The sequence below is a fragment of the Drosophila melanogaster genome, chromosome X, assembly GCF_000001215.4.
Source record: "Drosophila melanogaster chromosome X".
Lineage (NCBI taxonomy): Eukaryota > Metazoa > Arthropoda > Insecta > Diptera > Drosophilidae > Drosophila > Drosophila melanogaster.
In genome coordinates, this window is record NC_004354.4 from 10,759,283 (window position 1) to 10,787,215 (window position 27,933).

General features: G+C 42.9%; 6 protein-coding genes across 24 annotated transcripts, besides 1 other annotated feature; 2 read left to right on the forward strand and 4 right to left on the reverse strand.

The window, feature by feature from the left end:
- Nucleotides 1-765: 765 nt before the first annotated feature.
- On the reverse strand, nucleotides 766-5,131 carry Tango5 (Transport and Golgi organization 5). 6 transcript variants are annotated; one of them, NM_001298157.1, is made up of 5 exons: nucleotides 4,888-5,131; nucleotides 2,633-3,152; nucleotides 2,296-2,577; nucleotides 1,921-2,227; nucleotides 766-1,710 (listed from the first exon to the last, which is right to left on the reverse strand). In NM_001298157.1, the coding sequence occupies exons 2-5, from the start codon at nucleotides 3,127-3,129 to the stop codon at nucleotides 1,204-1,206; spliced, it is 1,593 nt and encodes a 530-aa protein (NP_001285086.1). In that variant the 5' UTR covers nucleotides 3,130-3,152; nucleotides 4,888-5,131; the 3' UTR covers nucleotides 766-1,203. The 6 variants fall into 6 exon arrangements, with proteins under 6 accessions (NP_001285086.1, NP_727446.1, NP_727444.1 ...); NM_167244.3 differs by having other exon boundaries at nucleotides 2,633-2,920; nucleotides 4,888-4,955; NM_167242.3 differs by having other exon boundaries at nucleotides 4,888-4,955.
- Nucleotides 5,132-5,595: 464 nt separating this feature from the next.
- Atg8a (Autophagy-related 8a) lies at nucleotides 5,596-9,056 on the reverse strand. 3 transcript variants are annotated; one of them, NM_167245.3, is made up of 3 exons: nucleotides 8,699-9,056; nucleotides 6,323-6,520; nucleotides 5,596-6,253 (listed from the first exon to the last, which is right to left on the reverse strand). In NM_167245.3, exons 1-3 carry the CDS (start codon nucleotides 8,786-8,788, stop codon nucleotides 6,176-6,178), a joined length of 366 nt encoding a protein of 121 aa, NP_727447.1. In that variant the 5' UTR covers nucleotides 8,789-9,056; the 3' UTR covers nucleotides 5,596-6,175. The 3 variants fall into 3 exon arrangements, with proteins under 3 accessions (NP_727447.1, NP_001285087.1, NP_001285088.1); NM_001298158.1 differs by lacking the exon at nucleotides 8,699-9,056 and adding an exon at nucleotides 7,871-8,024; NM_001298159.1 differs by lacking the exon at nucleotides 8,699-9,056 and adding an exon at nucleotides 7,048-7,374.
- A 198-nt stretch (nucleotides 9,057-9,254) lies between these two features.
- Nucleotides 9,255-12,872, forward strand: BTBD9 (BTB (POZ) domain containing 9). Of its 2 annotated transcripts, none has more exons than NM_132421.3 (4): nucleotides 9,255-10,011; nucleotides 10,066-10,704; nucleotides 10,773-11,219; nucleotides 11,281-12,417. In NM_132421.3, the coding sequence occupies exons 1-4, from the start codon at nucleotides 9,439-9,441 to the stop codon at nucleotides 11,788-11,790; spliced, it is 2,169 nt and encodes a 722-aa protein (NP_572649.1). In that variant the 5' UTR covers nucleotides 9,255-9,438; the 3' UTR covers nucleotides 11,791-12,417. The 2 variants fall into 2 exon arrangements, with proteins under 2 accessions (NP_572649.1, NP_001259431.1); NM_001272502.1 differs by having other exon boundaries at nucleotides 9,290-10,011; nucleotides 11,281-12,872.
- A 386-nt stretch (nucleotides 12,873-13,258) lies between these two features.
- CG15211 (uncharacterized protein) lies at nucleotides 13,259-19,699 on the forward strand. Of its 5 annotated transcripts, NM_001103477.2 has the most exons (5): nucleotides 13,259-13,344; nucleotides 13,510-13,560; nucleotides 13,622-13,884; nucleotides 18,679-18,846; nucleotides 18,929-19,496. In NM_001103477.2, the coding sequence occupies exons 3-5, from the start codon at nucleotides 13,717-13,719 to the stop codon at nucleotides 19,124-19,126; spliced, it is 534 nt and encodes a 177-aa protein (NP_001096947.1). In that variant the 5' UTR covers nucleotides 13,259-13,344; nucleotides 13,510-13,560; nucleotides 13,622-13,716; the 3' UTR covers nucleotides 19,127-19,496. The 5 variants fall into 5 exon arrangements, with proteins under 5 accessions (NP_001096947.1, NP_572653.1, NP_001096945.1 ...); NM_132425.5 differs by having other exon boundaries at nucleotides 13,516-13,884; nucleotides 18,929-19,699; NM_001103475.2 differs by lacking the exon at nucleotides 13,510-13,560 and having other exon boundaries at nucleotides 13,609-13,884; nucleotides 18,929-19,699.
- Nucleotides 13,438-13,475: a mobile genetic element.
- Ant2 (Adenine nucleotide translocase 2) lies at nucleotides 19,672-27,625 on the reverse strand. Of its 3 annotated transcripts, none has more exons than NM_176725.3 (4): nucleotides 27,524-27,625; nucleotides 20,915-21,244; nucleotides 20,711-20,838; nucleotides 19,672-20,413 (listed from the first exon to the last, which is right to left on the reverse strand). In NM_176725.3, exons 2-4 carry the CDS (start codon nucleotides 21,233-21,235, stop codon nucleotides 19,939-19,941), a joined length of 924 nt encoding a protein of 307 aa, NP_788898.1. In that variant the 5' UTR covers nucleotides 21,236-21,244; nucleotides 27,524-27,625; the 3' UTR covers nucleotides 19,672-19,938. The 3 variants fall into 3 exon arrangements, with proteins under 3 accessions (NP_788898.1, NP_001259432.1, NP_511110.1); NM_001272503.1 differs by lacking the exon at nucleotides 27,524-27,625 and adding an exon at nucleotides 21,314-21,379; NM_078555.4 differs by lacking the exon at nucleotides 27,524-27,625 and having other exon boundaries at nucleotides 20,915-21,379.
- On the reverse strand, nucleotides 21,611-27,676 carry sesB (stress-sensitive B). Of its 5 annotated transcripts, none has more exons than NM_167247.2 (5): nucleotides 25,069-25,176; nucleotides 23,495-23,607; nucleotides 23,098-23,398; nucleotides 22,891-23,018; nucleotides 21,611-22,813 (listed from the first exon to the last, which is right to left on the reverse strand). In NM_167247.2, exons 2-5 carry the CDS (start codon nucleotides 23,527-23,529, stop codon nucleotides 22,339-22,341), a joined length of 939 nt encoding a protein of 312 aa, NP_727449.1. In that variant the 5' UTR covers nucleotides 23,530-23,607; nucleotides 25,069-25,176; the 3' UTR covers nucleotides 21,611-22,338. The 5 variants fall into 5 exon arrangements, with proteins under 5 accessions (NP_727449.1, NP_727448.1, NP_001285090.1 ...); NM_167246.2 differs by lacking the exon at nucleotides 25,069-25,176 and adding an exon at nucleotides 27,524-27,625 and having other exon boundaries at nucleotides 21,711-22,813; NM_001298161.1 differs by lacking the exons at nucleotides 23,495-23,607; nucleotides 25,069-25,176 and adding an exon at nucleotides 27,524-27,676 and having other exon boundaries at nucleotides 21,711-22,813.
- Between the last annotated feature and the right edge of the window lie 257 nt (nucleotides 27,677-27,933).

The window sequence follows — 27,933 nt, forward strand, 5'->3', positions numbered from 1 at the left end:
GTGTTGTGTAGTGTTGACACTGTGTGACGCGGGCTTTCACCGTTTTCTTTTTCTTTTTTTTTATTTTTGCCTCTGGCAAGTTGTCATCGCTGTTTGCCTTTCTGCCAGCTGTTGTTGTTGTTTTTGTTAGCTGTAACTGTTGACAGGATTAGGAATTCGAAACGCGTCCGCATCATCACCCCGCAGCACCCAACTCATCCCACCGAACTCATCATCCGTGCCAGCAGCGGCAATTGTCCTTCGAGCCGGAGACTGAGAGTGAGGAGTGCGAAGGGATGAGAGGATGGGGCAAGCAATAGAACCGTAGCCATAGGCTAGCAGCTATTTGGCTTAATGAGTGCCAGCTTGATTTCGAGCTGTGGGCCAAGTGTTGATAACGGATTTTCTTATTCCAATTCCACGGATTTCGTTGTTAAACGAACTTCGAGCCCCTTTTCCCGGCTCTTATTGTGGATTATCTTCACTTTTTGGGCCTTACTCCCACTAAAGTTAATTGATATTATCTTGGATTTTTTAGCTGCTTGCTCAGCACGTTTTTTTTGTAGCTGGAAAAAAGTATTACTTTGGATGACTATGGATGATTTATGGATTATATATCCATATATAGTTGATTTATCATCAGTGTATATGATTTAAATTTTTTATGTTTTCCCGCCAATAGCATTTAAATTCATCAAGTTTTAATTTTTATATCCATATTCATTTATATTTCAGCACTTGTTCAATCTTTTTTTTAATTTATTTATTTTTTTTTTTTTTTTTTTTGCTTCTGTCTACATATTTCCTTTTATAATTATTATAATAATTATTTATTTATCTTTTACTTTTTTAGCGCTCTCTGCTTACTCTGGCTGGTTTGTCTTTTGCACAATTTGCTTTTCATTAGTCGCGACTAGCTGCGTCTCCCTCACTTTCGTTACTTTAGTTAAACGAACTCACACGGAAAATTGCTAAGGTATTGTTTGTTGTACATTCTAAAATAGGATGCTGCTACTCGCGTTACTTATTCATTTCTGTTTTTTTCCCTAGTCTAGTCTACATGGTAAATTCCTCAGGCTTCCACGCCGTCTCCTTTTCTCTCGCCGACACACTCACATAAGATACATCATTTGACTAAGAGCGAAAGCCGCAATATACAAAATAATTTAAACGAAAACCAAGGGTTGGGGAAAAAGATCAACAGAAGACTGATCCACTGATTTTCTAGTCCCGTAAAGCTTTCTGCTTGCCCGCCTTCTTGCTCGCCCCCGTCGACTGGCGAGTGGGCGTGGTCGCAGCTACTGGGCTCGCCGGCTTTTTGTGAAGCCTCTTGTGGTAGCTCTGGGCCAAGGAGTTAACGATGGACACCACAAAGTAGCACACCATGCCGATCACGAATGTCTCGAAGATGCGCGACAGCAAATTCCCCGAATCTCCAGCTCCGGTTGTCGCACCGGCCGCTCCTCGCTGCTGGCGATGCAGACGCTGCTTTTGGTTTTTCAGGAAGGACTTGAACGGCTCCTGCAGCTTGTGGCCAAGCACTGGCAGCGTGGCCAACAGATCGACGGCTCGCTCGATTAGCGTCTCGTTGAATGCGATGATCACAAAGATCTTCTGGATGTGCATCTTGATCACCGCCTTGCCGATCAGGGTGGCGCCAAAGAAAGTCCAGAATGGCACCAGGAAGTGACCGCAGGTGATACCCGCCAGGTCGAATAGGGGATTGGGAATCTGTGGGGGAATGAAACCAAATGTTATTAAGACCGTCGCATCAACAAACTAAACTAAAAACTAATTACTTTAAAGCAAAGCGCATTTGAAGCTTACTAAAAATAATATCTAGATGTGCATTTGTTACTTTACGAGTGAAATCAAAAGTGTAAATCGTTTCTGTCAATTATAATCTAGTAAGCCCGCCGCTCAGCGATTTTCACCACTCACGCTTGCACAGGCCAGGATGCCAAAGAATCCGACGCGCTCCACAACGCGCTCCATGAATAGCTTGCCCCTGTCCATCATACTGAGGTTCTTTTGGTGACGCTTCGCGTTGAGGGCCTCGAACTCGGCCAGCTCCTCGGCGTCCTCCGGATCGTAGCCGGACAGCCTAGCCGCCTTGGCCATAAAGTACGGTGGCAGTTCGCCCAGCGCTGTGCCCGCTCCCCAGAGGAAGGCCTCCAGGCGCACCTTGGACATAATGGACCAGATATTTGGCACATGTTTGTCGTACGGCTCCTCGGGACAGATAATACTGTAGGAGTAAGCAAGAACAGGCAGTTAGTTATCAAGCAATGAGGAAGAGAACCTACATGTACTTACTCATCGGGATACGGTGGCTGTGGGAATCGCAGGGAATTGCACTCGTAGGCGGCCAGCGTGACACTGGCTATGTGCGGCCCCAGATAGAGCAGAAACGTGTGCAGTCCGGTGCCCAAGCCCACCGAGGAGAGCACGCCCAGACCCAACCAGTAGACAAAGAACCAGGTGTTCCGGCGCACAAACTCGATGGCCAACTGATGGGGACCGTCTATCTTGTAAATTACGCTAAATACGATGCTTAATACTATCAGAGTGGCCAACAGGAGACGCTGTTGCAGCAATCTGCGAGGAAAGCGTTGGTTAAATGGTTTCAAAATGGGGCTACTTTCGATCCTACCTGGTGCTCCACGTGCGCAGCAAGGTGAACAGCTCGAGGCCGCAGTACTTGGTGGTCTGCAGGGGACGACGCCAGAGGACCAGCTGGCCGCGTTCCAAGCGTTCCCGCTCGCGCTGCTTGTCTTTTTGGTTCTTCTTCGCCTTGCCGCCAGCGGCCAGCAAGGATGTGGCGGATGAGCCGGTCTCCTGCATGCTGCTCCCGCTGAGGGTTTTGCTGTTACTGTTGCTACTGCTGCTGTTGCTGCTCTGCTTGACTTTGCTGACGGGCGATTTCAAAGCGCCTTTTTGGCTGTGGGAGTTGATGTTGGTGATTGTCAGGAGTGGCGACTTTAGACTGCCATTGGCCGCCTGCCGCTTGTGGCTCTTGTTGTTGCTGCTACCGCTGATGCTGTTGCTATTGCCGTTTCCGCCGCCGCCGCCGATGTTGTTGTGACGATTGCTCTGGGCCGCATGGCTACCGCTGCTGCTGGTGGTTTCCTTTTTCGAATGCTGTGACATTTAAGCGGTTGGCTTGCAAGCGGCTGTGTTTTTCACGGTTTTTGCAATGAAAATACAAAATAATAGTGATGTAAATGCCGGCGATTCGAAAAGAATTTATTAATTTTGAACACACGACGGTGACGCGATGTAGGAAATGGAAATGAAACTGAAATTTCAAATCGTCGTAGGCCACTGATAAACTGATAAGCTTCAAATGAGTGATGGTGTAAGGTGTAGAAGCTCTCTCTCTCTCTATATACGTTCCACTCTAAGGTTGCTTCGTCGGGCGTGCCACAACGGGTAATGATAATTTGGAGATCGCTTAGGTAGCCGGTTTTCACTAGCACTGATAAGGGGATAAGTTCCCAACTGATAGTAGGCTAATTTGTAATCCCCAGTTAAGGTGTCAGATTATTTCACAGGGCAAACTAAGAAATAATGGTCTTTAAAAATAATATAAAAATTATGCTACATACGACTTATGTACGTATGTGTCACAGCTTAGAAAAATATGAAAACTATAGTAGTGATAAGAACTAGCAGATATTGCTATTAAACATATACACCGAATTATTCAAGAAATGTAGGAACTCGTCATGATAATCTCAAATAATATAACATAAAAACTGTATTTTTGTAATGAAACTTATTGTTGGGTAATTATATTAATAACTTATATTACTGACTGTTTTATTTTTTTTTTTAACTGGAAGTGTATAAAAGTGTCGGCTGTTTCTCTGTATGTTTTTTTTCTCACTTTTATGCGGGTTAGTTGATAGTTTCCCTCAATTGAATTTGATTTGCGGCGAGAATGGCTTCAATTTTTCGGCAAGTGTGCCTGTGTGTGCGCGTGTTAGTGTGTGTTAGGCGGAAAAGCACAACAACAACAATAACAATAAAGACATTCTGCTGACAGAACGACAGCGATTACAACAACAATTACGAGGGACGTAGCGTGAGATTATCATGCGATACTTGAGCACCAATAAAATGAATCCACATGCGCGTAAAAAAGAGAGACGGCGGTCAGAAAGAGAGGGAGGGAGGGATGTATGGTGGGAGGAAGGGGAGGCGGCACAAGAAGCAGGCGACTTCAGAATCAGAAGCGCAAAACAGAAGCGAAAAACAGGGCCACAAAGCGAACAACAAAAACAAGCTGAGTGGACAATAACACGACTGCTGTCGTTGCTGTTGTTGTTATTGTTTCACTTTCTGGCACTTTTGTTATTATAGCACTCATTTGTTCTTTCGATTTGGTCTAGTCAGCGTGTTTAGCCATAATTCAATAAGCGCTAAGTTCACTTCTCTTTCGCTTTTCTCACTTAAACATTTGAATTTTTGTGTGGCAATCGCTGCAGCTGTTTTTCATAAGCTGGAGTTCAAAAACCCAGGGGGTGGTGGGTTGCTTTTCCGTTGCAACCACCCTCTGACAGCAAGAACAACAAACCAGACGACAAAGCATAAAAATCAATCGCACCCACACAACAGTTATTTCGGGGTTCTCTTCTTTTTTGAACTCTCAATTTTCACTTTGTTACTAATTTCCGTCGTCACGAGTTACAACAGCAACACCACCACCAACAACAACAGAGACACAATCATATGCACAACAACAAAAACACGAATAGCACAGCAAAAACAAACAATTCGCAACAGCTAATAGATTTTCATCTGATGTTTCCTTTCTGCACCTTTCCGAGCTGTTCGGTAACGTGTCCGTTGTTTGTTTAATCCGGCTTTTCAGTGGCCGATCCGACAAGGTGGACTTTAGTTTACCTGCTTCTCTGACAGTTTGGCACGGTGTTTTTACAAAACCTTTTCGGTGAAAAACTGCGAGGCCAACGAACAGTGTTGCCAGATGGTGAAATTGGCTAAAAAATCCACGAAATTCAAACGTGCTCAGTCGTCCGCCAAATGCGTCAAAAATACTAACTACCAAAAATATATCGCAATTTAATCGTACTTATTGTGTGGAGCTGTCCCTTTTTAGCACATGCTCTCCTTATGGCTGACTTGAGATATTGCTTTGCAGCACTTGATGGTGTGACCAGCTGTGTTTTGATGACAGTGCTGCCCATAAAAACGTTTGTGGGCGGCAATTTTGAATGGCTAGCAAAGTGCCTTTGCTGCGATAAGATAAGCAAACAATAAACAAAGTGATTTCTTTTCAATTTAATTTGCACACTTAAACTTTTGCGTTGCGAATGGTATCATAAGTACTACCTTTTACGCCTTCAATTTAAAATAAATAAATGCTTTTGTTACTAATAGCAAAGAATAAAAAAAAACACCCACTCATTGCTAAAGCTCATTTCATTTTTAAAAGATAAGGACTCATTGTTCGGTGAACAAAAGAAAAAGCAGTATAAAATAACTTCTTCCTGTCACTTATCGCTGAATCATCTAAGCGTGATATACGTGATTGCAAACTGAAAACGAAGAACAATCCAAATAAACAAACACCCTTTGCATGTGTATTTTTGTGGTTTTTGTTTATTTAATAATAGATTAATTACCGTACACTTAACCGAGAGAGTCCTATTCGTAACCATACACACTAAATATGCACAGAATTTTGTTGCATCGTGAATAAAAAAAAAAATAGTGAATTCATTGAAATATTAGCAAAGTAACAAAGTAAAGTACAAAGCATTCGCACGGATCAATTACAGCAATGGAAATTAAATGGCCCAGAAAGGGTGTGAATAGATCTGTTTTTTGTGGGGAAAGTTGGTTGGTTGGTTGTTTCGTTAATGGGTAGGACACAAAGCAGAGTTTAATTGAAATACTAACGCGTTTGGAAAATGTATATATATAAAATAATGTTCACATAACAATTGTTTTTGTAGTTTTCGGTTTTTGTGGATTTTTTTTGTTGCCCTGCGTATCAGATCAATTTCAAGTTCTTTTCATGTGGCATTTCCTGCGGTTTTCCTCAATTCGTTTAGCTAACTCGCCGTCCATATTGTAAGCTTGCATGCTAAACACAAAATATATTTTATTTATATATAGATTTCTGTATAGGGGGGGGGCTTCATTCCGATGCATCCCGACCGGAGCAAAGTTAGTTAATTTTGGCCATGCCGTAAACATTCTCATCGGAGTAGGCAATGTACAGGAAATAGTCCTCCTCGTGATGTTCCTATAAAAATACATCGAACGTATGTGATTCGATTGCAAGGCTAATAATAATGGGCATTGTGGTAATTACCTGGTACAGGGAGCCCATGGTAGCCGATGTTGGTGGAATGACGTTGTTCACAAAGAAGAAGAGGGCATCCTCGGGACGCAGGTGGATGCGCTTGCGAATGAGGAAGTAGAACTGACCGACGGTCAGGTCGGAAGGCACCAGGTACTTCTTCTTGTCCAAATCACCGATGCGCGCCTTGGGAGCCTTCTCGACGATGACCTTTGGGTTTAAATAGAAGAAGAAATACAGGAGGTGAGTTGTTGTTGCGGGCTACTTGTGCATGTTAATGTGCGCACATTTCGCACCTGATTACGTGCCCAATAAGGCTCACATATTTGGCTACAAATGGCATTTGCATTGCTGGAAGCAAGTGTGCTCGAATACGTGCTACCTTGGAATATGATAATGCCGAAAACATAAACTATAGTCTTATGAATTCTGATGCTTGCTATCTAGTGTACAAAATACCTTAATATTAATTGAAAACTAATTTGTTTACGAACAACTATACCTGATTGTTATTGGCCTGACTCATATTATATTTAGACAGGAAAATGAGTAATTTCGTAATTTCAGTCAGTAATTTCGTAATGCATTTTGGAATTTCGTAAGTTGGAATGTGTAATTACACACACGTGTGTTTTTGTTCACATATTATTTTTAAGCCAAATTCAATGCATTTTTCAAGGGGTATATGTTTTGTAATATAATTAAGATTTCTAGCACCTGTTTACATTCAAGTTCACCTGTATCATCTGTTTTTTTTTGTTCATTATGCAAAAACACATACACATTTTACAGCATTTTAGCCAAATTGATCACCAAGACGACCAAGTTGGTCATTGAAGTGAGCTTTGTAACGAATCTACTGCATTTCCTTGGCTCTGGAATAATTGCTAGCTGGCCTAGACTAGACGATCCGTTCTAGCCAGGGGCTCATTAGTTAGCCTTAGCCAAATTATTGGCAAACTGGTTTGTCCAATTTTTTTTTTTTGGAACAGGAAGCGGGTGCCAACATAGTGAATACGAAATGGGCAAAAACTGCTTGTCGCGAATGCCACCCCTCTATACACTAGTGTTCTATCGAAATTCGTTATCGTCATTGGCCGAACTCAAGGCACAAGTATGAGATGTGCTAGTACGTATGTATGTACTAAGTATATTCTATAGAATTCGGATATATATGGATATGCTGGTGGTCCGAGCGACCAGCTGGCCTTGCCCCTCGCTCAGCTGTTATGTGATTTGTGATTTGGCACTGCTGCACTTGCCAAAAAAAAAAAACACTAAAATAACACTGGCAATAATATTTCGGGGGTGCATATATAGCGCACATATGTACATATTTGTACATATATACATATGCATATGCAGTCCGAATCAAAATCGAAAACAAGAACTGCACTTTTCGCTGCGATTGGGGCACCTTCAGCAGTTTGTCGTTTCGTTTCGTTTGGTTTTGTTTTGGTTTTTGTGAAAGGAGTTTTCGCTGATAACGTGGTGAAATGCATACATACATAGCAGAAAAACAACAAAGAAGAAGCAGAAGATGTTTTTGTTTTTTTCAACCTTTCTGTTTTCCATTTTTTTTATTATTTTTGTTTTGTGTTCAGCAGCGCATCTATGACTAATTCCAGTCGCACTTTGTGTATTTGCGAAAAACAAAACAAGCAGCGCTAGTATAAGTGTGTATTAGTGAGTATTAGTGACTTTTTTTATGCGCAGTACTCGCTCGTTTTGCCAACAAACAAACGAAATTAAAATCGAAAACAACTGGTTGGTGCACACACAGAAAAAAAACGGGGTGGTCAAAACTTTGCTTGTAACTAAATTATGATGACAGATAGATATATGCGATTTTCTTGCTGTGTAGCCAGAGGGTGGGATAGAGGAGAGGAAGAGGTGGCACAGATGAAATCTAGCACTGAAAACAACAACATCACAACAGCTGAGCAAGTGAAACGGCTGCTTTGTTCTCTCCCTTTTTTTGCTTTTGTTTTTTCCTGTCGACATCTGTGTGCCTGTGTGCGCGTGTATGCGTGCGTATGTGTGTATGCAGGGGGCAGAATTTTCGTTTGAATTTCTTTTGAGAGCTTGTCGCCTGTTCCCCCCACCAGTAATGCAAAATGCACTTTATGCAATACCCATCGCACAAATTTCCCCAGCCACCTGATGTGCCAGTGCAATAATATTGTAATAACAATCGAAATACCCAATATGCGCAGTATTGATTTTCTTCGGTGCAAACACAAAAAAAAAGAGCGAGAAAAAAAACGACGCAAAACAAACGCATACACAGAAGCTCGCACATACACACACACTCGCACGCATATATACACACACACACACGTCTCTTTATACCTATATGCATTTATATATATATTTTTGAGTACTTACGGGCACACGGTCTGGATATTTGCGACGGATCTTGTCGCCCTCGGCGCGACGCTTCTCGAAGGCGTGCTCCTCCTTGTATTGGAACTTCATGATTGCAATGAAGAGGTAATTGGCTAAGAAACGCAGCTTCTATCACTTCGTTTGCTTTTGGGACTGTGCCGAATATCGATGCGTTGCTGAGCTTGTGTTTTTCTCTTCTCTGTTTTCTCGTACAAACGGTACGAAATACTTGTGTAGAGTGACCGTGCGCAGCAGTTGACAGAGCGCTTCGGTCTAAAAATCGATGACTTGCTGGTTTTATCGATAAGCACTCGCACTGTGGTGACTGCACTCGCTAACTGCTGTGGCTAGACTGACCGTGTGTGACCAGTGAGCGCGCAGAGACACCAACCCGAAACGCGCTAATAGTGGTGGCATATTAGACAGACACCATTTGGTTCATGTATTCGCTAAATGTTATCGGATGCAACCATGTGGTTCATGTGCTCGCTAGCAGACGGCTGTCGATATGGTTGTTGTACGCGTTAAATGGTATACACACCTACGGTCACACTGCACATATAACAGTTTTTCGCCGCAATAGAAGAATCCCTATTGTGCCATCGATATTATCGATATCACTAACTGTCATCGATGGATTGACGCAGCAGGCGAGACGAAACGTTAATTGTCAACTGTTCCCTCTGGCTGCTTACACACATAAATACACATCGCACGGAAGAAAAACAAAAAAGAGAAGGATGAGCAGCCAGGGACACCATAAGATGTCCGGCGGCGGCAAGAAGGGCGCCATGGAGCAGGACTACACCGACGTGGTCGATCTGGGCGATCGCTTCTCAGCGGACATGGCGCGCCTCTGCATGAACGAACAGTACGCGGACGTGGAGTTCATCGTCGAGGAGGAGCGCATACCCGCCCACCGCGTCATACTCGCGGCACGCAGCGAATACTTCCGGGCGCTGCTGTACGGCGGCATGGCGGAGACCACACAGCGCCAAATACCGCTTGAGGTGCCGCTGGAAGCGTTCAAGGTGCTGCTGCGCTACATTTACTCGGGCACACTGCTGCTGTCCACATTGGACGAGGATTCCACCATCGATGTGCTGGGCATGGCCAATCAGTATGGTTTCCAGGATCTGGAGATGGCCATATCGAATTATTTACGCCAGTATCTGGCCTTGGACAATGTCTGCATGATTCTTGATGCGGCGCGTCTATACAATCTAGAGGAACTCACCGAGGTTTGCCTAATGTTCATGGATCGCAATGCCGGCGACCTGCTGCTGCACAACAGCTTCAATACGCTATCCAAGGTAAGTTCACAACCAATTGGTAAAGTTGGCACTAAGAGTATGTAATGCTTACAGGAATCGCTGGAGGAGGTACTACGGCGTGACTGCTTCTTCGCCCCCGAGGTGCAGATCTTTTTGGCCGTGTGGAAGTGGAGCCGCTTCAATAGCAACGTGGACTTCAAGTCCGTGGTTAGTTATGTCCGCCTGCCACTGATGAACCTCGAGCATCTGCTGCAGGTGGTGCGTCCCTCGGGCATCCTGGATCCCGACAAGATTCTCGACGCCATCGACGAGCGCAGCACTTCAAAGGCGCTGCCCTACAGGGCGGCGCTCTGGCCGGAGGAAAACGTGGCCGCGGAGACGTTTTTGTCGCGCTGCATCCAGGGAGAGTGTCGCGACGCGCTGCTGGATGGAGATGTGACCACCTATGACATGGAGAACGGGTATACGCGCCACTGCATTACGGACAGCAAAGATGCGGGCATTGTGGTCGAATTGGGCACGTTCTGCATGATCAATCACATTCGCATGCTGCTCTGGGACAGAGACAGCCGGGCGTACTCCTACTACGTTGAGGTGTCCGGCGACCAGCAGCATTGGGATCGCGTGGTCGACTACAGCGACTACCACTGCCGCTCCTGGCAATACTTATACTTCGAAGCACGACCCGTCAGATTCATTCGACTGGTGGGCACCCAGAACACTGTAAACCGGGTAAGTCAGCAGTGATCTCTTCAAACTTTCCCCATTCTTTAACTTTTTCCCTTTCCATTAATATATAGGTATTCCATGTTGTGGGTCTGGAAGCCATGCACACGGCCAAGGTGCCGCGTTTAGTTAACCATTTTGTGGCGCCCAAGACGAACGTGGCCACCGTAGAGATGAGCGCCATTGTGACGGACGGCGTGAGTCGCACCCGCAACGCGCTTATCAACGGCGATTATGTGCGCTACGACTGGGACTCGGGATATACTTGCCACCAATTGGGCAGCGGCGAGATCGTCGTCCGTTTGGGCCAACCCTACTATTTGGGCTCAATGAGGCTGTTGCTGTGGGACTGCGATGATCGCACCTACAGCTTCTACATCGAAATTTCGACGAACCGCAAGGAATGGCAAATGGTCGTGGACCGCCGCAACGACAGGACCCGCTCCTGGCAGAACTTTCACTTTACTCCGCGTCCAGTGGTCTATATCCGCATTGTGGGCACACGCAACACAGCGAATGAGGTACGTAGCAGTGCAGCGCCACAAAACATGTCCGATAAGCTAATGCTCTCCTTGCTCTTAGATCTTCCACTGCGTCCACCTCGAATGTCCGACCCAGGACAAAAACTACTTAAAGAAGATAGCCGACATGGAGAAGGAGCGCGAGAAGAGGGAGAAGGAGAAGAAGACGGCCAAGACTGACGATGACAATATTGCCTCTACCTCGGGATCCTCGTTGGCTTCAGGCCATGCTGAAAGTCCCTCCACTTCCTCCAGCAGCAGCCAAAGCGTTTTAAGGTCCATCCACTGGCCGCCACAGACAAGGGAAGTGGCCGTTGCCCCACTCACTCCGCCAGCACTCTCCCCGCCCGGCACGCCAGCACTTCCGGCTCCTCTGACCCCGGCAACCTCGTCGCCGCATAACAACCATGAACAAAATCAGCCAAGTAATATCAGTGCAGACGCAAGCCACCACACCAGTCCAAGTTCAAGGAGCAACCCCAGTCCCAGCCTAAGTAGGAGCAGAAGCCAGAGTGCGGAGTTGGAGCCAGTGCCGCCATTGGTTGAGCTTGACACCAGGGAGACGCTCTGAGCTGATCGCCGCTGCGGCCGATAATGTTTTGTACTTGAAATACTCCTGTGGTCTGTTAGCTGTTAGTCTCCGCGCTTAGTTATATTTTGCAGACCGTGCTGCTCTTGTTATCTAGTCCTTCCCAGTGCCCCAATGCTTGGTGGTTCCAAAACCTGTGCATTGCATATTGGTTTTGCGTTATTACCTTCGTTATATACTATATGTATATACATATATATATATATAGATATATGTTTTTATAATTTTATTGTGATCCAAAAATAATTCCTTATGTTTGCAAGGCAGCAGAGTTATTTATATAAGCAATATAACTGAATTCTATGCACACACACACCCACCCACACACACACCACACACACACACCACACACACACACACATGTTTAACGCGAACTCGAATGCGATTTCCGAGCAGCTGAACCAAAATTGTATACGATATCCGATCGCATAGTATAAATCTGTACTGTCTAGCCTTATGTCCGGTCCATGTCCTTGTCCAAATCAATCCATTTGATCCGCAACTCGTAGTCTTTAGGCTCATCGAGCGGCCCAAAAATTAGGCTCTATTTATTAGGCAAATTTTGTCATAGTTTGTATTGCACGCAAATAAAAGCTAACCAAAAAAATGAAAACACCGCTTATTGTTTCACTTGCAAACCAATCGGTTTCTTATAAAATTTTTAAAGTCCCTCACACATTTCAACCACGAATTGTGCCGTGTGTGACCACTGTGCACCACACATGCCACCCACTGTTGCCCCAACATCCACAACACGCTCCACTGTTTTGAAATTCCGATCAGAGGCGACCCACGGCCGTGCTGCAGCGGCAGCCATAAAAGTCGAATCAGAACGTTAAACCAGTTGCGACGCACAGTGGGCGTTGGGAAGAGAGAGAGGGACGCCGATCCAGCGAGCGAATCAGAAAGAGATGGCGAAATGCAGTGCTAGCCAAACGGGAATTTGTGGGTTCTTGAAGAAAACTAAAAAAAAAAGAAAATATTACTCATACGCCGCGTTGTCTACATGATTTAATAATATATATTGCATATTTTGTACGGATGGTTTTAATAAAATGTAAATGTTTTATTGAGAAATCTAGACAACTGTATTTATTTAATAGTTTTACTTTTATTTTGGAATGAACACAATCACACAATACGGTCAATCTGGCCCACTGTGCCGATTATAACAGTTAGCGGCGCAGGCGCAACAAACTAGTTTGCCCCACAAGCAGCGGGGAGTGGCAACTAAGGGGGGTGGGGGGTGGTTCTATTTAGGGCGTTGCAGGGGCGTCGTCAAAGGGCGCGCGCAACTAAATAGCCAACTGACTAACTAACTAACTGGGAGAGCGCGAATGTGAGTGTAAGTCCGAGTGGGAGTGGGAGAGCGAGCGTGAGTGCGCTAGTGTGGAGCGGAGCGGCGTGCGGTTAACCGTTAGCCTGCAGCGGCGGCAAGTTCAGCTCGCAGTTCAGTTCAGTCGACCAGCGGCCGCCGTGGACAAAGCAACGTAACGCCAAAGCAATCGCAGCGCAGCTCATGGATATATAGCTACAGTTAACTACCAGATACTAAACTACACACATTTCACCACATACCCAAATATACCCACCACACGCGGCATATATCTCTATATATATATTTGAGAATTAGAGGCGTGGGGGTTTAGGGGGTGGGGTGGTAACTCGCGCGAGGGCGTCACACGCGTTCATATACATCAGATATAGATATATAGGGTAGCTGCCGATCGACCAGCGAACATATAGAAAGCGGTGGTTATTTTTCTCATCTTATTTTATTGTGACAAAAATCGCGACAAGTGTTTAAAAATAGTTGTTGTGCCCAGCTAATAAAGTAAACTTGCCCGCCAAACTGAAACTGAAACTGAAACTGAAACTAAGCCAAGCCAAACTATAAACAGCAACAATATGGTCGAGACCGTTGTCAATATCGAGCGCACAACAACAACAACGACGAACGGACCGCCAGGTGGAGCGAACCCGACCGTTGGCAGCGGTGGCGGCTTCTGGAGCGCCATTCGCCTCAACATCGACTATTTCCGCACCATACCGGGCATCATCAAAATTGTGGAGTTTGTGAGTACATACAACTAGCTGAGATATATCACTACTATATTTTTATAATTCATTATAAAACAAATGAAAATCTAATACTTAATATTGCAACATATGATATTTCGAAACTATTGAATACGATCCACTTGAGTAGAAGTCTTTTAAAAACTGAAACCAAAAACTGGGCCAAATTTCCAAACATATCAAAATTATGTACATTACATGTTTCTAAACTCTTAGATTTAAAATATGCATAAATGTCGGTTTAAATAGAACTTAGGAATGCGATTATGTTGAAAAAGTACCATAATGTACATACATTATTTTGTGGAATGCTAAATTCAGACATAAGTTTCCGAATTTGGCTGTTATCGTATTTCCTCGAAACTGATAGAGCCTTCGAAACATAAAGTTTCAGAGGGAAATATTAAAATATACGTTGGATAATTGTTGTAGAGAAAAGTTAGAATTCCTCATAGCACTCTTATCGTCATAAATTGAACGGTTTTATCTAGAGTTTGCCTTCCGCCACCATTCTTTATCGAGATATCTCGAGACTTAAGAAACCCTAGAGCCTCGATGTGTACTCAATTACACAAATATGTATACAATATGCCCGACAACAAGTGTGTTGTGCACTTGCCCCTTTTGTGTGTACATATGTCAGGATCTCATTAGACTTACGACGGATAAGATAGGGGTAGACAAGTTGTAGGAACTGCAAACATGTGAGCTCCATGGCCATGTGGTCAACTCATAGCCCTCTTCTTGTATTCCACAGACGTTAAACACTTAACGCATTTGGCCTGGTATTCGAAGCTATGTATGATCTATCTTTTTTCCCACAAATCCGCAGCAAAATGAAGTTAAAGTGTGGGCGATGCAATCGGTATGCGACGCCAACACAAGGTACTCGCAATTATATGAGTGGGCACTGGGGTAACTCAACTACCGCTCGGATGGATCACCTGCTCAGGTGTAGAAAGTTTTCAGGCAAAAATTTCTCTATTCTCAATGGGCCAACGCTTGGTGGGCACAAGGTCAAGGGATAACGACAAGTGCTTGGGACCCACATGAAAAATGCATTATTAAGCGCTCGTCAGTTGTTACGGAGAAAATCAATAGCGGATAAATGGGAGGAGTGCTGGGTGCTTCGATGATATGATTACCGTCACAATAAGCTGTCGTTTATTAACTTATATATATTGATTTTCTGTTCTGAAAATCGGCTATTATCAGGCGACTAAGCTAGTTTAGCTGACGGCTGACGAAGTAATTTGCGGATGTTCTGGTAGGACTTATTTCCAATTCATATACTAATCTGACCAAAAAAGGAAAGCAAATACTTGTCATTCAAATATGCTTTGATTTCACCAATGGCTAGTTAATTTTCTTTTTCGGTTAGCGGTGTGCCTGTCGATTGGGATATTTTTGTGGCAACTAATCTTATCGGTACCCTTAAGCGATAGTCTGCTGATAGTCGTCTCAGCGCAGTGTGAAATATGTAAAAGTGCTCCACTTGAGAGTTGCCACAAAAACAGGGCCGTAATTGCAGCTGCTCGTTTCCCAAATGCCAATTGATAGGTATTAAGCCCGTTAAATAAATAATTCAAATTGGGCCAAATGGCGGGAAACTTGACCACTTTCATGGCTATCTATTTTAAGACTTTTGTTTCTTGAGCTTAACTAAATTATATTAGATTATTGGTACTATAGTTCGAATTTGACTGCAGTTTTGACTGTTTTCACCGATTGTGACTCATTTCGAACAATTCTGCGAATATATTGAGTGCCATAGCTAATCGCTCGTTACTCATACGCACCGTTATCCGAACAAAGTGGACGATAATGTGGCGACCACCTGTTTGCGAGCGGAGAGGAGCAGACCGACGATATTTTCGGTAGCCATGCTCCTGCTGATAAGCCAATCGATTCCTGACACCTGACTGCCGATCGTTAATTTGCCCACGGACCATTACACATACTCATCCGCCCAGTGGTCCCAAATCATACCAACAACAACAACAACAACAACAAAGCCCCCGAAATATAACGCTTCTTTCGTATCTTATCGTTGGCAATTAGCATTTTGGACCCAGCATTGCCTCAATTTACTTACCATACATATTCACGCGATGCCCCAAGCATATATGCATTCCATGGCCAAGTGTGCTCTATATACATATATACGTACATACACATCGGAATATCTACGAGTATATGCAAATTCGGAAAGAGAACGATTTATTATTAAGTTTTGTTGGTCGCGGTCCCTGCCGTTCGAGAATATTTTTTTTATAATAGCCTAATTACGTAAGACGTGTATTTTGGAAGCTGCCGACGGCATTCTTATTGTTTGGCATTGTAGCATTGTCGTGGATTTTAATTTTAATACGAATGTTTTAGCCAAAAGCGGAAATTATGACACAAATACGGGGTGTCATTCAAGAAATTGTTAACCACAAAAATGCGGGGGAGGCGAAGAGATCTGGGGAATTCGAGCCGAAAGTCACTTTAGACAGATGCTGGCGTTTGTTGGCGGTTTGTTGATGAAAATGCGATCGATCGTTGTGGCATCATGTACAGTGCATGCCATAAACGTAGGCTGTTTGGCTTGTAGCCGAAAGCAGTTAACTTAAACTATCGGAAATATAAATTGTATATTGCTACTATCTTATGGGCGCACTTTTTCTGAAACCTCAAATCTTATCCCTTTTCAGTTATAAGTTTCAGTTAGCGTCTTGCCTTACAGCTGCGAAACGGACTGCACTAAGTGCACATGGCTATGCAAATACGTGTGTGTTTGCAAACTGTGTGCTTGGGTACATTTTAGGTAATTGACGCTGACTAAGTGTACGGCGCTCAGGAAAGTGAGCTCATCTTTGAAGCTCCGTCTTGGCCCTGTTAACAGATTGTTAGCCAACAAAAGGGAGGGCATACATATGTATGTATACAATTCAAGGGCATTGATCCTTCTATTAGATAATCCAGTTATGGTTGTCCATTAACTTCGAACTATATATATATTTGTACCACCACAATTGGAATATTTGTTAAACATTGCGAGGATATTAGCTTACAGGTATTGTTTAAACTTTAAGCTTTCGAAGAAAGAACATTATTTATACATATGTAGTTGGAAGTTTGTAATCTAACGATCTTGTTGTTTATGTGCGACCACTAGAATTTCTGTGGCTTCCATTGAACTTCAGACGAGGCAGACGCGGCTAGGAACCGTAGACCGTATAATCGGAGGCCAAGAACTCGATCCATTTCAGTGGCGTTTCGCGTCATTGAATTTCGCTCGAAAAGTAAATAATTATGTTGCTGCCCCGATCGATATACCCAGATGCACCCAACTCTCTACGCAGTTTTTCATGCTCCACAAGGCAATTTGATCGTTGCCATGGAACTAAAGATTATGGTTATATGTATATGGTTATAAGAACTTTCCAACCGTGCACATAAGAACTGATTAACACATACAAATGTGTATATATATGCCAATCTTGTCGTTATATATACCTTATGTATGCATACGCAGAAGTAAAAATAAAAATAAAAAGCCCGCCATAAATTATGCTTAGAAAAGATAAAATTCGTATAATTCCCAGACGAATTTCTCTCTGGCTCTTTTATTTTTGAAAAGTGACGCACAACATTTGTGGATCACAAGTGCGAGGCTAAAAAAAAAAGTATATAAGTCAAATGAAGAATACGAACACCATTTGGAAAATGCATGAATCCAAGATCCAAGATCAACAAATCTCAACAAATCGCTGACAGTTCAATCAACCTTTGATATGCGGCTGCTGTGCAGTTAATTGTTTACCAGATAGCAAATAAGAAACACACACAAAAAAAAAAACAAAGGGGACAACAACAAGATGTTGCTATCAACAGGTCGCTTTTGGCCTGGGCTACAACTTTCAGCTTTCACTTTTCGTGTACCTTTTGTTTTAGCCAAAAACACAATGCTCAAGTCGACTGACTGCGCACACCTGTTTGATTTCTTATTTTGTTGCTGTGTCGCCAAAAGCTTATTGCCATTTAATTGCCTAAAACAACCACGAATGTGTGTCATCATCGGCACCTGTCATCCAGCTTTATGATCTTAGTGTTCCTAACTCACGAAATCGCCCTGCGAATTTGCTTGAAATGCGATAAGGTTCTCGAAAATGACTTACAGATAGTTCAGTATACATATATTAACAAGTTATTGGTAATATATACTGAGTCATTCATAGATACGGGATACTGTTACCTCAGTTTGTTTGAAATATGACATAAACTTAAGTTAAGTTGAGTAAAATGGAGTACCTAATTGTTTCTGAGCCATTTTACTACAAGCACATTTCCAAATAAATCTGAGCTACATATGTATCTATGTACATATGTATCTATGTATCTGTGCAGTGGCATTCTTTGAATTCACCGCTTAATTAGCTGGAGAACAAGGCGACATTCTGAGCACAGCCTCTAATTTTTCATGGCGTGCATTCAATTGAAGGTGACATCACGACATGCTCACTCCAGATTCGAAATCACGACCTTGAAGAGGCGCCTCTCAATTGGAGGAAGATCACGATCTGGGTGACTATACATATATGTATTACAACTAATAATATAAGATGCTATGCAATCTATACATCTCAAATATGCATTCAACTTTACCCTAAATAGACATTGCATAAAACTGCACAATTACGATTTAATGCGACAGATGGCGCTTGAATCTTAAAACTACTCGTATATTATTGCTTCTACTGCGACCTTGTACACTTACACATTTACCCATCTTTTTATACACACCAGGTGCTGGGCATCATCTGCATGGCCCTGGCAGCTCCTCCACTGGCCTCGGCCACCTCGTTCTTCATGTTCGTCATCGTCATCTCGTTCATCATCAACATTCTGCTGATCGCCGCCTATTTCCTGGGCATTCGCGAGGCCCTCAACGTGGCCGTCAACTGGATATTCTCGGTGAGTGACAAATGGCAACTAACTGCTCTGGATCATTAGTATGAACTAACCCACCCAACTGCTACTTTGTTTTGCCCAACAGGAGCTGATCACCACCGCTGTGCTGACGCTGCTGTACTTCATCGGATTCATCGTCCAGCTGGCCAGATGGTCGGATGCCACGGGCAAGGGTTCCGGTTCGAATACCGCCGCCGGTGTCTTTGGACTCTTCAATTTCCTGGCCTACGCGGCGGGCACGTACTTCCTGTTCCTGGCCCACAGGTCCGGGGCTACCCACTAAGTGCAGCCAACTCAGTGACTGGATCTTAGTCTAGAGTTATTTCTAATTGTTTACAGAATAAGTGCAGATCGAGTACTTGTAATTTTGCCTCTTTTTTTTGTACTTTTGTTTTTTGTTGTTAATTAACGTATGCAGCAGATTGACAATGGAAAGCGACATGGCTTTCTGTTTTTAATGTTATTTTTATTTAAATGGCTAACTAACGTTTAAGTCTTAAATCCACCCGCACAAGACCATATCTACGAAAACGAGTAGGGTGGGCAGCCCATATAGTACATAACCTTTTATCATTTCATGGCGTACATATAATGATTTTGTAATTTTTTTGAAATGTATTCAATCGAGACAAAATAATATACGTAAATTAATTAAATTTTTTTTGTTTGTCCTTCACATATAGTTGAATATAACGACTAGCTTAGCTTGTTGAGAGGATAATTAGATCCTAGTTAGATGTGGCCCACCCTAATCCGTACACACACATGCACCAAAAAGCAAAAAACACGCGATGATGAAAACAAACAAAGAGCGCACAACAAAGATTTGAGTTCAATATATTATTTGTATTTTCTCAACCACTGCGAAAGTGAACACAATCTGAAATGAGGGACCGACCACCATGTGGGGCGACCTATCAAATCAAATTATTAATTTACTACTGGGCTCGTGGGAGCAAGTCCTCCTCGACGAAGAGGTGGACAGTGTGTTCGGTTGGTGCTACGCCATCGTGGTGTGACATTTGCTGTGGCCGGGGCTGCTGCTGCTGCTGCTGGCGATCGAATTGGCCCACCACAAACGGCGGCACACTGGGGCTAAAAGTACTTCTTCATCTCGTCGTAAAGGGCGAGAACCAGAGCACCGCCCGTGCCGCGAATTATGTTCGATAGGGCGCCCTTGAAAAAGGCTCCAATGCCCTCCTGCTTGGCAATCACCAGCCAGCAATGGGCTGTGTTCTTGTACACCATCTCGGACTTCTTCAGGCCAGACTGCATCATCATGCGGCGACGCACAGTATCGAAGGGATAGGAGGCAATACCGGCAACGGTTGTGACCACCTGGGCAATCGCCCAGCTCACATAGAACGGTGTGCTCTTCGGATTCGGCAGAAAGTCGCGGCAAGTGTCATAGAATCCAAAGTATGCTGCTCGGTAGATGACGATGCCCTGCACCGACACGATGAATCCACGGTACAGACCGATGGGTCCGTCACTCTTGATCACCTTCATTAGACAATCGATCAGGCCGTTGAACTCCCGATTGCCGCCCTTGCCCACATCGGCGGCCAAACTGTCGGCGGAAGATTGAATTGGAATAGTAATAAATAGTTAATAACAAAATCGAATCCAATGAAAGTAAATCAAATTCAAATCAAATGGGGAAAACAGTTCATGTGGGTGAATAATGCAGTTGTAGAAAAAGCGTCTTAATGTATAATCTCATTTGGACATCGATTATTTTGAACGACTATAGTAAGTATGTAAAGGTTCGAATTGTTTTCCTCAATTACTCAAAATTATCAATTTTTAATGTATATGTGTATAAATGAAAAAACCAATTGAATGTGTATATAATGAATCAACTTACCGGGTTCTGGCAAAGTCCAGTGGATAAACGAAGCACAGAGATGTGGCACCTGCTGCACCGCCAGAGGCCAAGTTTCCTGCAAAGTGGCGCCAGAACTGCTTGTGCTTGTCCACGCCCCCGAGGAATACCTGTAGTATGTTTTATGTTTTATATGTTATAGGCGTATGTGAAATGATTATTATAAGGATTGTCCAAACAACTAACCGATTTGTACACATCCTTGAAGGCAAAGTTAAGGGCTTGAGTTGGGAAGTATCGGATTACGTTGGCCAAGTTGCCGCGCCAGAACGACGAGAAGCCCTGCTCCTTGGGAATGCGAATGAAGCAATCGACTATGCCCTTGTAGCGCTGATCTGCCGCGATCTGCTTGGAAACCTCCTGCACCTGCAGAATGAGCTTCACGCGCTCGATAGGAGCCACTGCCGTTTTGGCTATGGCAGCTGAAACGCCGCCCATCATGAAGTCCATGAGGAAAGACTTAAGGTCTCCCTTGCCATGACCACCGCCACCGCCTTCATCGCCCATGTTAGTTTACTGTTTAATGATTTTAAAACGATTTAGTTTAGCTTCAAAGTTGGTTGGTAAAAAAGGATAAAAACGGACTTTCACTTTTTACAATTTTTAATTTTGATGTTACAACGTTGAGATCTGAACTGAGATTGGCTAACGAGGTTGTGTGCCAGTCGGTCGAAATGACATTCGATGTATTTATCGTGGCCTACTTTGACCAACAATTTTAGAAGCGATGAGCGTACGTTTTTTTCCTCTTTTAACAACAGAAAATAATTATAATAATTTAGCTTCGAACTGCCGAAGATTAAATTGAGACGACCAATTGGTTGACTGCACAAATGGTCTGTGTAAGTATGCTAATATAATTTTTGAATTACAAATACATATGTACTTTCATTGCAATAATTGGGTTCAAGTCGAAATATGAAAGATCGATATACATACATACATATGTACGTGCGCAGAAAGAAAAACACAACATTGTACTATTTTTATCAATTTTTATATATTTTTAAACCAACCGAAGTTGAGTTTGTTTGTTGGTTTGTCGTTTCGGAGGCGAAAGAATCTACAGGTCTTCGGTTCGATTCTTTGCATCCGATCGATAACACTGATTTGGCTGGGGAGATGTGGGACGACCCAGCAACATGACTGGATCTATAGTATATAGCCTAACCCAAACTTAACAATACTAATCGATATCGTCGCTATGTTCGTTCGTCTTTCAGTGTAGTGGGTCTAGTCTCATGTGCTGAGTCGCATCCTCTCTCTGCCCCGAGCATTGCTGTTTGCTGTAGTATTGTTGTTCTATTGACGCTGGCCATCGTTCCGTAAATTAGTTCCCAGTTTTTATAAATAATATAATTTCATAATTATATCGGGGTGAGGAAGGAAGGGTTCTTGCTGTTATTGCTTGCCGTTGTTCGTGGTAAGAGGTGTTGGTTGCAGATCAAACTTAGCTTATGCCTTTGCTGTTGCTATTGCTGTTGTTTTAGCTTTTCTCATTCAGTTATCTAACATAATTAGCTGGTAGTGTTTAGTTTTACTTCTTTTGTTTTGTTTTGTTGTTGTATGTTGTTGTATTTTGCTTGTTTTGAATAATTTAATAATTTAATTTACAAGACCTTCTTGATCTCATCGTACAACACAAGCACGAAAGCGCCACCAGTTCCTCTGAGAATGTTGGAGAAGGCGCCCTTGAAGAAGGCACCGGTGCCCTCCTGCTTGGCGATGGTGGCCCAGCAGTGCAGTGTGTTCTTGTAGATGACCTCGGTGGCCTTGCGACCAGACTGCATCATCATGCGACGACGCACGGTATCGAAGGGATAGGACACGATGCCAGCGACGGTTGTCACAACCTGGGCGATGGCCCAGCTGATGTAGATGGGTGTGTTCTTGGGGTCGGGCAGCATACCGCGAGCGGTATCGTAGAAGCCGAAGTAGGCGGCACGGTAGATGATGATGCCCTGCACGGACACTCCGAAACCACGGTACAATCCAACGATGCCGTCGCTCTTGAAGATCTTGGTCAAGCAGTTGCCCAGACCGGTGAATTCACGCTGACCACCCTTGCCAGTATCAGCAGCCAAGCTGTAAATTCGTAGCGAAAGCATTACGTTAGTTTATTGGACATTTTTTTTTTGTTTTTCGCAAATATACCAACATACCGAGTACGGGCAAAGTCCAAGGGGTAGACAAAGCACAGAGAGGTAGCACCAGCGGCACCACCGGAGGCCAAGTTGCCGGCGAAGTAGCGCCAGAACTGGGTGTTCTTGTCCACGCCACCCAGGAAGACCTAAGTTACACACATAATAGCAACCGGGGCGTTAGTGTTTTCCGCTCGCATTGCTAACATGCAGACTGCAAAGTCTCACCTGCTTGTACTTGTCCTTGAAGGCAAAGTTCAGAGCCTGGGTTGGGAAGTATCTGATGACGTTGGCCAAGTTGCCGCGCCAGAAGGACGAGAATCCCTGCTCCTTTGGAATGCGGATAAAGCAATCAACCATGCCCTTGTACTGCTTGTCGGGGCTGATTTGTTTCGAGATGTGCTGAACCTGCAGGAGCAGTTTCACACGCTCAATGGGGGCGACGGCAGTCTTGGAGACAGCTGCGGAGATGCCTCCGGCAGCGAAATCCTTGACGAATCCAACAGCATCGAAATCCTTGCCCATTTTGCTGTAAACACATCGTGCAATTGGCCAAAACTCTGATTAATCTCGACAGTTCCGTCATCGCTGATGGTGATACTTGGTGATACCGATGATGATATACCTTTGTGATGTTATGGATGCTGATATATTCCCCATGGCATGCGGGTGATGGTGCGTTGCATAATGGTTACGATATACGTTTACGGTATTTTTGTATAGTGGATGTACGATTCACTTTGTTTACACGGGTGCAAAAAAAGGCACAATAGAAGAATAGCCCAAAGCCAAATGAAAATGTGAAAATTTTCAATGTATTAAATTATAAACCGAAACCGAAAAACATGCACTTTTTTTTTATTTTTTTGAACAGTTATAAACCGAAACCGAAAAACATGCACTTTTTTTTTTGAACAGCACTACAAATGGTTACAAAACATTTTTGCGGGTGAAGTAAAAAGGTTTTAGCGACAAATGAAACAAATAAAAACATGCACAGTTAGTATAAATGGCAACTTAAACTTAATGCTAAAGGGGGTTAATATTGAATGGTTTATGGAAACATCAGCGTTTTGGTTACAATTATTTGTTGTTTGTGTTAGTATGCGTGTTGGCAGTTGCCGGTAAAACTGGTTTTGTGCAAAAAAGGTGAAAAGTTTTATTGGCCGGCTGGTTGCCACGTGGTGGTTTAAATCGATATAAAATAAGTACTGTTGGAAAATTAAGTTCTAACCAGTTAGCTTTGAAAACTAAGTAAAATACATGGCATTACGTGGCATACATAAATACATAAGTGCTTATCTAATTTATGTTATCTAGAGAATATGACATAAATCAATTGCAGTTCTAGTTGGATAGAGCGGCAGTCTACTGGTTTTCATTGAGTAAAGATTGGGGGATTGCATAATTGCCACACCACACAAAAAAAAAGAAAAGAATTGAATTGAAAAAGTTCAATGGAAAAAGCCAATATATATGGGCATTTGAGTGGGTGTGAGCAAGATGGCTATAGAGGCCACGGTTTTTTTTTTTGGCAGTTGGCATTCGCCATTGAAGCGCGTTTTGTTAATTTTAGACTTTCAAGAGCAGCCGCCGCTCTGCGTTAGCCGTGTGGTTTAAATTATATTTTAGCGAAATTAAATCAGCATTTCATTGACAAGGGTTTTATGTAACACACTTGGCAAAGAGAACTGTGCTTTGCCATTGTTTCGTTTCTCTTCTGTTCTCTTTCTTTGAAATAACAACCGTTATCTAATCGTGTTAGACTTTTGATTGGCTGGAAAGAGAGTGAAGCTTTTTCTTCGGCCACAGCCACAGAGAGCCGAGAGCTAAAAGGCTCGTGATGTAATAGCCTCAGCTGGAAAAATTCTACAGTTGCACGTGGAAAGCTTCCACCGAAGGCTGAGCAGTCGTAGTAGTATCCACAATCCAGTGTTAAGTTTATTCTTAATTCATTGTTATTGATTGCATAAGACCACCACCACACACCAGAAAAAAAATTGTTCAATGAATGATTCAAGTTCAACTCTTTTGTTGTTTTACATAACCAGGCAGATTTTCTTTCAATGCTCAGGTTGGATTTGATTTAAAAAAAAAAAATAATAATAAAAGCATTAGGAACCACACGCGTATTTTGTTAAATGGGCTATGGCTCAATTCGATTCGATAATTGATATCCAATTTGTTTGCCATACGTACAATTTGTATTTGTGTTTCTATATCACAGCACAAAACCGAAAAAAATTTATCCTTATTCCTCGGAAGTCAGAAGTCTGAACCGGACGGCAACTGAATTGCTTGTGAAAGTTCCTTTCGCCGAAATCTGCCAGCTAGCCTGCTCTGCCTACGTCGGCGTCGCAGTCGCCGCCATCGTCAAGTTCAGCAACAGATGAGCGTGAGCGAGAGAGGGGGAGAGCGTTCTCTCTCTATATGCATATGCAGAGTATGCGAAATTCGGAGAGAGCCGAAAAAAAACTAGCGGTTGGCAACAGCACGTGTGCGAGCGAGAGAGGGCGAGAGATCGCCGCTTATCAGTGCTGAGAATTCAAGAATTCAATGTCGCCATTCGTTGCATAAGAGGAAGTATTGTACCACACACTTGTACTCATTAGAAAACACTTTTTGTTTCGTTTTGGCCATGACCAAAAATGCATATATGGCCAATTGTTTTTCATTTACCCCTTTCGAGGTTTTCGACGGCGCTTTCTAAACGCTTGCCAAAATGAATGTACGCACAACATTTACATTTGGCAAATAGCCGACAAGTCAGCTGCGAAGCAGACGGATAGTCCCGTTTAGCTAGTTGTTAGCTAGATTTCTAGAAGATTGAATAGTGTACTTCTATTACACCCAAATACATGTCTTCCTTATTCAACAAAATTGGGGTATCTTTGATATTCAGTTTTAAGAACTACTTGGACTGGCTTAGAAAACTTCAATATACAGCAGTGAACAATTTATTCAAATACAAAAACCAAAACTATTATCAATTTTTATAAAAATAAAAGTTGAAAAGAGTTGAAAGGTTTTATTAATTGTTTGTAGCTATTTAATTGCTAAGCTATTAATAACATTTGGCTTTATTTCTAAAGATAGGGTTGGCAGCACTGCTAGCATGTGACTTTGCTTTCTGACGTCCACCTGCCGCTCTCTCCCTCTCTCTCACGCTTCGTCTCTTTCACGCAGGCGGAAGAGGGGCGGCGCTCGAAAAAAAATGCGTGAAGCGATTAGATAAACACTTCTGCTAATACAGTTAATTTATATAACTGTCTACGACACTTTTTCAAGGTCCCGTTATCACAAAAATTACATAAAAAATAAAAGAGAGCTAGTTGCCCATCAAAAAAGAGAGCGTAAAAAATGCAGTTGCAAAGTTACTGCAAAAATGCTTAATTGCCAAAATTAAACGGCAGCGAAGTTATAATTTTTATGGCTCAGTGTGCGATGAATCGGGGTTTTAGGACAGGGCGTGGATCGGCTTGAAAATCACACTGAAAATTTCCGCCGACTGGGCGAGAATTGGAAATGTGATTCGCCAGGGATATGTAATAATAAACACTAATCTCAACCAAGTGCAAAATCGCACTAAAAGGCCACACAAAGGGCTACAATAAACAATAAATCACATGAATACTATACGTACATTAACGATTGACGTCAGAAAGGGTTTAAGGGGTATGGGAATGGAATAATAATAGAAGAAATGAGAACACTGGGGAAACCCGTTTTTTTCGCATGAATTTTTATCTTTAATAAAAGAAAGCAGGTCAGAAAAGAAAGGGAGGCAACCAAAGAGAAATAGTTACATTACTCTTAAGAAATAAAACCAACTCTCTCTCTCTTCTTCACACACACACACCCGATAAGTACTTGCACGCGCAGCTGGTGTCTGGCATGGGAGTGAGCGAGAGGGCGTTAGTGGCACATGGAATTTATTCGCAACTGTGTGTTCATACACACTCATGTGCGACTGGGCGGTAGAACAATCAATTGCCACGCGTTTTACTATAGAATAGCCTGCATTTGGTGTATATAATAATATATTTGTGCAAATGCAGGCCAATTTGATTCTAGAGAAGTGCAATTCTCTTTGAAATATAATCGCAATTCATGTGCAACATTTTTTCGTACAGACGAGCCGGCCTGCCAACTCGTTGCTATTGCATAAGTTGGCAGTTCCAGCGTGGTTGCAAATTGGAAGGAAATAGATGGGAAAAAGATCCAGCGTGGCTTCTTCCATTTTCTTTCTGGGTATTCTAAATGAACTTTGGATTGGGGGTATAAAATACCGAAAAGTTTGCTAATACGCCCAATTTATTACGTGTTTAATTGATGGCAAACACAATTTCGGCACAATTATTTTTCGCAAGGGTTATGTAAGCACTTTTCGGGTATTTTCAAGTCCCATTTCGGGATTTCTTTTCGATGCAGTTAAACCGGAACTGCTTGTCGAACATACAAAAAAAAACGTTAGTTTAAACCAACACCGACACAATAAAAAAATTAGCACATTACATAACTACAGAATCTAGCGCAAGGTGACGTGAATTAATGGGTAAAAAAAAATCAATGGCAGGTACGGGGCACACCGTCTCTTTTCTTGTTAAGCAAAAGAGCCTCGCAAATGTAATAGATATAGAAAATAGCACAATACCTTCAGTTGATAACTTCTCACAAAAGTCACAGAATAAAAACTTCTTTTGCAGAATCAGACGAAGCCGCGTGCTCACTTGGCGAATGAAATTCGTAAAGTGGTGGGGGTCTCGAGGGCCCAGTGACTTGGGGATGAAAGCTGCAAAAATACCGCATATCGATAGTTGCTTTAACTGGTATTTATTCGGCGATCTATCGATATTCAGCTAGATTTCGGTTTTTATTCGTGATATTTTTGTCGGTAACTTTTGCTAGTATAAATAAATATGGCTATTTTTGATGTAATTAAAACCAGTATATTACGTTTTATTATAAAATTAAGGCAAGCGGGGATTGAAGCATCAATATCGATATTTTTTAATACCTTAAAAATATTTTTACATCGACTTTCCCATTATGTTATATTATTTT

What these genes read in the sequence shown, in the direction of transcription:
- Ant2 (NM_176725.3), bottom strand. Translation starts at nt 21,235, where the DNA reads ATGGGCGATGAAGGCGGTGGCGGTGGTCATGGCAAGGGAGACCTTAAG. An exon ending in TCAAGGATGTGTACAAATCG is followed by an intron (nt 20,839 to 20,914) that starts GTTAGTTGTTTG and finishes AACATACTACAG; the next exon opens with GTATTCCTCGGGGGCGTGGA. An exon ending in CTGGACTTTGCCAGAACCCG is followed by an intron (nt 20,414 to 20,710) that starts GTAAGTTGATTC and finishes TTCCGCCGACAG; the next exon opens with TTTGGCCGCCGATGTGGGCA.
- Tango5 (NM_001298157.1), bottom strand. Translation starts at nt 3,129, where the DNA reads ATGTCACAGCATTCGAAAAAGGAAACCACCAGCAGCAGCGGTAGCCAT. An exon ending in CAGCCACCGTATCCCGATGA is followed by an intron (nt 2,228 to 2,295) that starts GTAAGTACATGT and finishes TTACTCCTACAG; the next exon opens with TATTATCTGTCCCGAGGAGC. An exon ending in GCATCCTGGCCTGTGCAAGC is followed by an intron (nt 1,711 to 1,920) that starts GTGAGTGGTGAA and finishes ATTCCCCCACAG; the next exon opens with ATTCCCAATCCCCTATTCGA.
- Atg8a (NM_167245.3), bottom strand. Translation starts at nt 8,788, where the DNA reads ATGAAGTTCCAATACAAGGAGGAGCACGCCTTCGAGAAGCGTCGCGCC. An exon ending in AATATCCAGACCGTGTGCCC is followed by an intron (nt 6,521 to 8,698) that starts GTAAGTACTCAA and finishes TTAAACCCAAAG; the next exon opens with GTCATCGTCGAGAAGGCTCC. An exon ending in CCATGGGCTCCCTGTACCAG is followed by an intron (nt 6,254 to 6,322) that starts GTAATTACCACA and finishes GTATTTTTATAG; the next exon opens with GAACATCACGAGGAGGACTA.
- sesB (NM_167247.2), bottom strand. Translation starts at nt 23,529, where the DNA reads ATGGGGAATATATCAGCATCCATAACATCACAAAG. An exon ending in GCATCCATAACATCACAAAG is followed by an intron (nt 23,399 to 23,494) that starts GTATATCATCAT and finishes ATGTGTTTACAG; the next exon opens with CAAAATGGGCAAGGATTTCG. An exon ending in TCAAGGACAAGTACAAGCAG is followed by an intron (nt 23,019 to 23,097) that starts GTGAGACTTTGC and finishes TGTGTAACTTAG; the next exon opens with GTCTTCCTGGGTGGCGTGGA.
- CG15211 (NM_132425.5), top strand. Translation starts at nt 13,717, where the DNA reads ATGGTCGAGACCGTTGTCAATATCGAGCGCACAACAACAACAACGACG. An exon ending in TCATCAAAATTGTGGAGTTT is followed by an intron (nt 13,885 to 18,678) that starts GTGAGTACATAC and finishes TATACACACCAG; the next exon opens with GTGCTGGGCATCATCTGCAT. An exon ending in CCGTCAACTGGATATTCTCG is followed by an intron (nt 18,847 to 18,928) that starts GTGAGTGACAAA and finishes TTTGCCCAACAG; the next exon opens with GAGCTGATCACCACCGCTGT.
- BTBD9 (NM_132421.3), top strand. Translation starts at nt 9,439, where the DNA reads ATGAGCAGCCAGGGACACCATAAGATGTCCGGCGGCGGCAAGAAGGGC. An exon ending in CCCAGAACACTGTAAACCGG is followed by an intron (nt 10,705 to 10,772) that starts GTAAGTCAGCAG and finishes ATTAATATATAG; the next exon opens with GTATTCCATGTTGTGGGTCT. An exon ending in CACGCAACACAGCGAATGAG is followed by an intron (nt 11,220 to 11,280) that starts GTACGTAGCAGT and finishes CCTTGCTCTTAG; the next exon opens with ATCTTCCACTGCGTCCACCT.